This window comes from Limulus polyphemus, unplaced genomic scaffold, assembly GCF_000517525.1.
Source record: "Limulus polyphemus unplaced genomic scaffold, Limulus_polyphemus-2.1.2 Scaffold1422, whole genome shotgun sequence".
Lineage (NCBI taxonomy): Eukaryota > Metazoa > Arthropoda > Merostomata > Xiphosura > Limulidae > Limulus > Limulus polyphemus.
Genome location: NW_013667032.1, coordinates 272917 through 283131, shown reverse-complemented (window position 1 = coordinate 283131; position 10215 = coordinate 272917). Strand labels below are relative to the sequence as shown.

Here is a 10215-nt window from a genome sequence, read left to right as displayed (position 1 = left end):
AAAAAAAAAAAAAAAAAAATTTGTTTTGTGAAAAGATATATATATATATATATAACATTTGCTCGTATTGGATAACATATCCCAAACTATGATAATATAAATACTGAAGTTTTGAGCTTTCATAATATAAGCTAGTTCAATGATATTGTTATCAAATATAATTTTATATGTACTGTGTACAAAAGAAAGCTTTAAGTGTCTCAATTTACACGAGGAATAAGAAATATCTTCTTTGAGAATTTTATTTAACCTATTGAAAAAATTGCTTTTAAGATTTTTTTTTCCCTGCAACTCAAATATCTTTAATAGAATTTTGTACTGGAAAACACCTTTACAGTTAATATTTTGTTTTGGTGTATTGAAAGCAGCCCTTTTCCTTAATGTGTCCATCAGGTCCAGAACATATAACTTATAGAAATGTTTAACAAGTGATATGCCATCTTGTGTTGTTAGAAATGAATCTAAAAGAATGAAAACTGAAAATAGGGTGGGATGGTTTTAGTTAAGGGTTGAAATTAACAAAATATAATTTAATAAATATAACAAGCTTTCAGGCTTACCTCATTAAAATGGATTGTCAGATTTACTTTATTAAATTAGTTAAGAAGCTTTCCACACTAAACTGGTTCTCAAGTTTATTAAACTAAATCCATTTTATTACAATTGATTATGAAGATTATTACAGTTAAATGATTTTTAGAATGTACTACAATAAACTGATTATCATGTTCATCACATTAAATAATTTGTTAAGTTTTCTAACCTAAGCTAGTTGTCAGAATTACTGCACTAACCTGCCTTTCAGTTTTGTGACATTAAATTGATTGTCAAGTTTACTGCTTAAAATAAAATGTCAGATTTTCTGCACACGAGTATTTAGCAGGTTTACTATAGTAAATGGTTTATTGCACTCACTATACTATACTATAGTTTACTATATTAACTTATCAAGTTTACTACACTAAGCTGGCTACCAAGATAACCACACTAAATGTTTTACCAAGTTTAGTACACTATCTTTGTTGCCAAGTAAACTACACTAAACATTTTGTCAGGTTTACAATATCAAATGTTTTGTCAGGTTTACTATGCTAAACTGATAATCATGTTTACCATGTAATTTGTTTTTCAGGTTTTCACATTAATAAACTGGACTTAGATATATTCATAGAAGAATAATTTGGCCGAATTGAGTCTAAAATCTTGTTCTGCTTACAACAGGATACATCCTATTCTGTTTTGTTCGGTTGGTCCATCCTGCTGTTTTTATTGCTGTCTGACAATTATTTCTGTTGCTTGAATGTGAAGGAAATTACAGCAATACCATGTTATCCAAACTAATGTCATTTTAATATCATAACTGAATCTTTAGGCTTGAAAATTATAATGAAATGTGTGTATGTATTTGTAATATACATCCATTCACCGCTGTACCTGACATGAGCATATTGTAATACAGTTACAATGTTTCACAACAGTTTTTATTATGCTCTACTTTCTAGTTAAAAATGTGTTTCACCAGAGTATCAGCACTCTTAATAAGGGCTTGTTATAAACTATGACTTTGATGCATTATTTTCTGAAATTTGTTGTAGGATTAAGCATACAGAAACAGTTTAATAGCTAACGACATGCATACAATCCAAGTATTATATACAAAAGAATGATGGTAAAATTACAATAATTAATATTATTATTATCATAATAGGCTATTCTAAAGCTGAGAGTGAAGATAGGATATTGTAATGTATAAATAGCTTCCAGTTGAATACTAATTTAATAAACAAAGAGAGGATTTGACATTGTTCATTTTCACATCTTTAATGTTTTCCTATACTTTTAACTTTATTAATATTCATTTAATGAAGAAGCAGAGGGTTTGACATTGTACATTTCACTTCCTTAATACTTTTTGTAGGAATAACTTCCTTGGTATTTATTAAATGAACAATGAAAATGTTTGGCATTATTCAGCTTCCATCTTTAATTCTTTAATGCTGCCACCAAGATCATGATATTTGGTTGACAGCTTAATTTTATATTTTTAGAAAAGGGATATTACTTATAAGAGCTTGTTTAATTAACCCGTACATCAAGAAAATGTACTGTGGGAGATTTTATGGATAAAAAAATATTTAAGAACTGTAATTAGTTGTGCAGTATGTACATGTTCTAAATCTAAAACTGAACTGAAAAATTGTTATAAAATCTTTCTTTGTGATAATAAGATTTGATCTTATTCTCAATATTGTTTTCTAACTCACACGAACTTTCTATTTTACTCAAGCAAGTTGAATAGATTCTTATATATATCTTCTTAAAATATACTTTTTTTCTTGATACATAGGAACACAGTCACAAGTCGTACAGACCGTTGTGTGTTCTAACATTTAGGCTTAACTACATGTTAAGTGAACTAGAACCCATGAGTTACCACTTATTGAACATTATTCTTCACGTTGTTGTCTGTCTACTGTTTCTTGGGTAAGTTAATGTTATGTTTAGTTTGAAATAAGACAGTTCAATCATTTATGAACACTACATTTTCTTGTATGGTAATTAACAGCTACAAGTTACAGAAAGAACTTGCTAACATAACATAATGTTTAGGGACAACAAGGGATGTGTTGGTCCATCTAGTCTGTCCAATCCTCTAAACTAAAACTATTAAAAAAAAAAACTCAAAGCCAGCCCTTATGTTTCATATAGTTATCAAGCTTTCTCTTAAAGTCGCTCACATTTATTGCCTCCACAACATCTGAAGGCAACCCATTCCAAAGGCCAACCACCCTGTTAAAAATAATAAAACTGTCTTATCTGAAGATGACTTCTACCCTGACAAAATTTATATTTGTGTCCCCTAGTCCTACTGTTCTCACTCTTAAGTATGAAAAAAGATGAAGCATCAACACTATCAATTCCCTTAACAATCTTAAACACCTCAATCTGGTCCCCTCTAACTCTTCTTTTTTCAAAAGAAAACAATATCCTAGATCTTAACCTTTCCTTGTATGATAACCCCTCCAACCCAGGCCATTTTTGTAGCCCTCCTCTGAACCCTTTCAAACAATTCCATGTCCTTCTACAGTAAGGAGTCCTAGACTAAACAAATACTCCAAGTGTGGCCTAACCAGTGACCTATACAATGAAATTATAACCTCTTTAGACTTGTATTCAATATTTCTGTAGATAAAACCTAAAATTATATTTGCCTTACCACTAACAACAGCACACTGATTAGATGGCTTAAGAGACTGATCAACCACTGTACCAATATCCCTTTCTTTCATAACATTCCCATCCAAATTATACTTATAACTCAAATTATGATAACCCATGTTATCTTGCATTTATTATAATAAAATCCCATGTGACATTTATTCACCCAACTCACTAAATGATCTAAATCTTTGTTATAGCAGCAACATCCAAGACCTTAATATTGTTACGTCTCCGTTTGTTAATTAACTCTCCGTAACTTCGTTCCGACGAAACTTTAGGGACACAAGTCCTTACTTAATAAAACTGATTTATTCTTTCTGAATATAACTTTACAATACACTTGATTCCAACATTCGCGCTAAAACAAACGCTATAACGAACTTCAACAATACGTCTCTGACTGCAAATCAATTACTCATTACCTACACACACATTGTCCCGTCACGTTGTCACCCTCTTATATATATACCAGACTACCCTATATCTAGTAATCTCCCGACAATTCACGAAGGTACAAGATATTTCCAGAAAGCAGGGGGCGTGACACTAGTCACATGACCTCGCTGACTCAACAATATCCTCAGCATGTAGTACAACTAAATATAAGCTTCAAAAAGATGTACTACAGCCTTTTTTATTATAAATTGCATGATCATAATTGTGTTTATCACCCTTTTTTTACATTGAAATAAATGTACATACATGTAGATTTTTGTTTCATATATTTATAGTCTAAATTTCTACTAGTCAGAAAACTGTATCTTTACTGCACTATCCATAAAATTCGTTGAATGAAAGAAAATTGAAATACATGTATACAATCATGCTAATAAATTTAGTGAGATTTTTTTTCGTTATTGTAAAAATTGCATATTATTGTCATCTAAAACCTGTGTAAATTTGTATTGTATATTACTTAAAAAGTGAAATATTTATAATATAAATCTTCTTGGATAATGAATATGCTGTACAAGTAAAGTTTGTTTGTGTATGAAATATCACTCTGTATATAAATAAATACATTGGCCACTAGAAATGGTGTGATTGCAATACCTAAGTATAAAAACTAAATTTGATACATGTACATTTGATTGGACATTTCTTATTTCTATTGTTTTGTTTGTAAATCTCTGCAAATAACATTTAAATATGCAATTTTAAAGATACTTCTTACATTGAAAAATAGTTTTTTATTTCATAATTTAGATTTCTGTAAAAATAGTGAAGAACTCCTCATCAAATAATTTCTAAAAATTCTGTCTTCTATGTGTTTCCATTTCTTCAGCTTTACTGTGCTAACTGTAATACTGTCATTGTGTTTAAACTGTTTCTTTACTGACTGGTTAGAGTAAGAATGTTTGACTTAAAGCTTGTAACAGCTGATGTAATGTTTAAGTATAAAAAAGAAGTAACTCACATTGATGAAAGTATCAAATATTTGGAAAATAAGTAAAAAAAGTTGAAATAAATGATAATCATGTAAAGACTACAAAAAAAATTATTGTTAGCTTAAACTTCAGATTATGCTACACTGATTGAAAGAAAATTATGGAAGAAGATAAAATAACTTAGACTTTATTTCCTGTGTTAAAATATGTCAAGATAGGTTCAATTAAAAAGAAACTTTTCAGAGTCAGAATCTTAGTGTCTTACTACAAAACTCTGTAAAGCATATGGAGGTCACTGCAATCTATTCTGGGAAAAATGTAGAAAGTTTTCGAGTTTAATTGGTCAACTTATTCTTTCATCATGTATATGTGGATGTTTTGTAGGGTTACACAGCTTTTCTTACCAGAGTGTGCTTGTTTTGTTGCTGCAATCCTTTTTGCCATTCATCCTGTCCACACTGAAGCAGTAAGTTTACAGATATACATAGCCTGATGAAGTTGTATTATATATAGTTCCTAGTAAATGAAACACTTAAACTCTTTAAATTAACATACAGTTATTAACAATATTCCTTAAGTTATTTGTAAAATTAGGATAAACATGCACAAGAACTTTGAATAAATTATAACTTTTATTATATATTTTTGTTTACTTCTATTTAGAAATTTATGAAATGACATTATAATGAATTTTGACAATAGAAGTGATTGTTTGGTTAAGGTTAATAAAACAAAATGTGACATAGTACTTTTTTAAGGAAATTTCTTTGGTTAATTGAAAGACTATATAAACTATGCATTTTTCATCTGTATCTGTTTAAACATCAATAGATAGCTTTCTGTTGTTTCTAAAGGTGACAGGAGTGGTAGGAAGAGCTGAGATTCTGTCTTCAGTGTTGTTTCTTCTTGCTTTTTCCTCCTATTCTAAAGCCACAAGAAGGCCACACCATACAGGTATACCTTAGGTGGTAGCACTACATTACTTAAACAATATAGTTGAAACAGATTAAAAGATGCAAGCATAAAATAACATAATTGAAACATTTGTTACTAATTTTTTTATCTTGTATTGTTATGGATGGGATCTTAATATAAAAAAAGCTACATGGTAAAGAATCGATCCAGAAATATTACATATGTTAAACTACTCATTGTGGTATTAAACAACCACCCAGATGTCTTAACTCATATCTACTGTTTCACTAAATTTCAAGTGCTTTAGTTATATGTAGCTAAAATATATTATGTGATTTAAAGCAGTTACTGGTGTAAAAAATGGATTTTTGGAACATTTTTAAAATATTATGTATGAATGCACATTAATTTGAGAAATTCTGAAAAACTTCAAGTTGAATTATGATTTTATGAACAGTACTTTCAAAAGTGAAAGATTGTGGGTTGGTACTGTATAATCTGTTATGAAGAAGTTTATACTATATATCCACGTGTGTTTATATATATATTATCTAAAGTTTCAAAAGCTTACCTAATCACTTATTTGCTTAACTACATGTTTCAGTGTTACTTAAGCCACTGAAGACTACTTTTGAAAACTAATGCAATTGCAATATATTGATTTTTTTTTCTATTTTCTCTCTTTGGTTCATAAAATCTATAAATTTTGTGTTTGTAGTTTTGTAATGGCACACTGTGAATGTATGAAAACACTTTTTTTGGTTGTGGTATTTCTGTTATCTTCATGGCAACTCTTTAAGTTTTTGTTTTGCTAGTGTTTGAATGTTACAATTTATCAGGCCATAATACTCCACATGTAAGTACAAATTACTTTGATGTATATATATATATATATGGCTCTACAAGTGTCAAAATTCTCTTTCCTACTTACAGACTGGTTGCCACTACTCCACTGTGTAATATTTGTAACAGCAGCCACACTTTGTAAAGAACAAGGAATCACAGTTGTGGGACTCTGCTGCATATATGAAGTGTTTGTTGTACAGAAGGTGAGATACTATGTAGAATTACCTGTTAGAGCAATTAACTGTACTGAAAGCTTTGTTGTTATTTTTTTACTTTAAAGACCAAAGAATTTCTTGTTTTACATTCTTCAAATATACTTACAATAATTTTTAAGAAATAAAAAAATAACTTTTTTTACTAAAAATTAGTATTTACATTTCAAGGTTTATGTTGCTTACTTGATAAACACATTTTTGAGTAACCATACAACTAATATGGGAATAATACATAGAATTTTCCTTTTCGATAACAAGTATTTTTCTTTTTAACTGTAAGTCTAAATATTCAAACAAATCCTAAATTGTATTAACCAGATCCTTTACCATTCTGTATCTTGGCAAGCTTTTCACACACTGAATACTACTTCTCAAGGTTTTTTTCTGAATTTTTCCAAACATCTCTAACTGCTTTGTTATTTGAATAATCTCTATAAGCCTGAAGAATCACAATGGTATGCTAATTGTTTGTTTATCTATTTTTATAATTTTTGAAGTACTGTAAACCAATTTACCAAGCTGAAAATTTAGTAATTAGCTCCCTATACTTTTTTTCACAAAATATCAAAATAAATATGTGCTTAAATTATCACAGATACAATACCTGCATAGAAATTAGGCAAACTATTACAATATTATTGTTATTTGGTTACTTTAATAATTAGAAACAGAATTTGAGAAAAAGTCTCAAAGCCATTTAAAGGGCTTTACTATGAATATCATTTTATAATTCTCTGAAACTTGTTCTTGAAGTTATCTTGAGTAATTTTCATTCCTTATTTTATGTTATAAGAAAGATAACACTAACTTTTTTTTTTCAGATATGGAGCTAATAAAATTGTATTTCATGAATCTTTAATCATTATACTTTTGTTGAAATAAAAATAATGATAAAATACTTCTTGTTTAACAGTGATAACAGATATAAAGAAAAATATTGAAAAGTTGTAATAATCTAATGAAAATTAATGAATATGTGACAAGGCACCCCAGGGGAAGCCAGTTATCTTGAAACTAAACCAAAGTATATACTCATTATGTAATTTATCACTGTTTGTTGGTATAAGACCAGTTTTTGTGTTGGGTGTGTACATTGTAAAACCTGCATGCATGAAATGCTATTTCACTGATTTCCAGGGACTATTCTTTATTAGTGAAAAAGAAAATTTTCTGAGATAGCAATGGAGATTGGTCCACTCTAGCTTGTAAAACAGTAATCAGTTTGAGATCCACGACTGTTTACAGTTCTTTGTTTTTAGATAAAACTTTATAAAGTTATATACAGATGTTATAAAAATAAAGCAGATGATCAGTGTTAATTGTGTTAATGATAATTTATTATAACTTGTTTAAATTGTACTTTAACATAAAATTTGCCATATACATTATTGTGACTGCAGTATTTATTAAGACATTTATACACATTATACTATTGAAAATACTTGCATTTATCTTATTGATAATGTCAACTGAGTATCATTCTGAATAATTTTACTGAGCTATGAACAGATTGTGAACATCAAATGCATTGTTACCAATTTATGCCGGCTAGTCCTGTATAAGTTGCACTTCATATGCCACTATAATGATGCACTATTGAACAGATATCACATTAATGATTCATTAACTTGCATGTATGTTTAAAAACCTTGAGGGAAATCAACACTCTTAATCAATCTACATGTATAATAGTACCAGTTCTAATATTGGATATGCTGATAAATGTCATGTTTTGCACTCAGTTGTAGTCAATCCCAAGTATACATTTAATGTTTTGATAAGCTCCTAAATAAGCATTTTTTGTACAGGATTTTTTATTTGTTTCTCCATTTTATTTTGGTTTTCTTTAAATATTTAAACATGCTGAACTAGTTATACGCTTGTGCCATCAAACCTAAAAATTTGAGATATCTTTTTAAGAATAGCATCTTTTATCAGAGGCAAAAAATGTGGAAGTAGAAGTGCATGAAAGAACCACAACAGTACACTGGCATTTTTCTGATCTTCTGTTAAAATGAAAAAAAAAAGCCTCACTGTCATTGAATACTAAACTTTCTGAAATTTTAACAGACCAACTTTCCACTAATACTTGTAACTATAGGTTAAAGAAGTATTTATTAATCAGTTTTGTGGAATAGAAGCCAATAAGTGCTTTTAATAATATTAATTCAGATGTTGTTTTTTTGTACTTTTCTTCCATACATCTTCCTTGAACTCTTCTTAGTTTCACTACAGTTACAGATTTTTTTTTGCACGTCTTAATTTTGCTCACATGTCATGCAAAAAAATATACTCTTCATATCTTTAGTTAGTTTGTGTTACGGTCTTAATTTCATATTTTTGTTTTTAGATAAATACATTGATAAACTCTTTTACACATTTTCATGTTTACCCTCTTTTGTTTCTGATGAAATTACTTGGCACTTTGAGACTTTTTAGATTACTGTAGTTTCTTTTGTTGATTCATGGTGATAGTTATTGAAATTGCTTATTGCTTATTGAAATTACCAAGTCCTGAAGCAGAATTGTCACATGTAAACCTTCTTGTAGCATGGCTATCACATCTGGCCAGTGTAGTTATTACTATTCAAGAAAGGGCTACATGCTAAAAATTGGGTTTTGATATCTGTTGTGGCCAGATTGTAGAAAGCCCATAGTGCATACTATAAATAACTAAAGTATGTATTGAGTTACTTAAATTTAATTACTAAATTACAGAAACACATACAAATTTGCATCTTATTTATTATGTGACAAGTTCTGGCTAGATTTCCATAGAACAACGGCACACATGTGTGAATATATGACTGCTAGTCTGGTTTAGTTCTACTCATCAGAATCTATCATAGAGTTTGAGGGTAACCTTACTAAAGAAAGTCTGCCCAAAGGGGGGCTTATAAAGGGAACAAACCAAAGGTGACAAGTTCTTGAAAGCAGAAGGATAATTTTTAAAATAAGTTAGCATACAAGTTGAAGAAAGAGATAACAGTTGTAGTTTTAATTCTCTTTAGTGTGATAAATGCATGGACTTGCATGGGAGTATCTGAGGCTAGTATAAAGAAAGTTATCTATATTCTTTAGCAACTGTGGAAACAGTTGAATCAGCATAACTTATGTTGAAGTTGAATAAAATGATAAATTTGAAAGGTGGAATGCTTAGGTTTTCATTAGATTATGTAAGACATGGATAAAGAAAGTTATGCATAATCCATAGCTATTATGTTATTGTATATAAACTATGTTTTAATATAATTTTTTTTAATTTTATACCACATCAGCTTAGACTTTCAGATCTTCTTTACATTGGTCAGAACTTAGTGGCTTCCAAAGCTCAACCTCCTCCTTGGCTCAGAGAAATGGTGCTGCGACTGACAGTTTTAATTCTTTGTGCCCTTGGTCTCTTGATTGGGAGATTTCAAGTAATGGGTGCCCAGCTACCAGTTTTTACCAGGTATATGCTTTTTCAAAGTAATGTTTTATTATATATTGTTATGTCTCTGTTCGTTCGTTAATTTTCAGTAAAAATTCTTTCCAAAGAAACTTTACCGATAGAAGTCCTTTCTTAAATAAAACTGGTTTATTCTTTCTGAATATAACTTTGCAATACACTTAATTTCAACAGTCGTGCT

The 10215-nt window shown here is 29.3% G+C and overlaps 1 protein-coding gene across 3 annotated transcripts in view; it reads left to right on the top strand.

Annotated features, from left to right (window-relative positions):
* LOC106463490 (transmembrane and TPR repeat-containing protein CG4050-like) overlaps nt 1–10215 on the top strand; it is a 59946-nt gene that overhangs the window by 8337 nt on the left and 41394 nt on the right. For all 3 annotated transcript variants that reach the window (XM_022391007.1, XM_022391006.1, XM_022391005.1), the window contains exons 2-6: nt 2348–2484; nt 4995–5076; nt 5465–5564; nt 6459–6574; nt 9865–10037. In XM_022391007.1, coding sequence (XP_022246715.1) covers nt 2405–2484; nt 4995–5076; nt 5465–5564; nt 6459–6574; nt 9865–10037 — 551 coding nt within the window. In that variant the 5' untranslated portion in view covers nt 2348–2404. The remainder of the gene's footprint in view (nt 1–2347; nt 2485–4994; nt 5077–5464; nt 5565–6458; nt 6575–9864; nt 10038–10215) is intronic.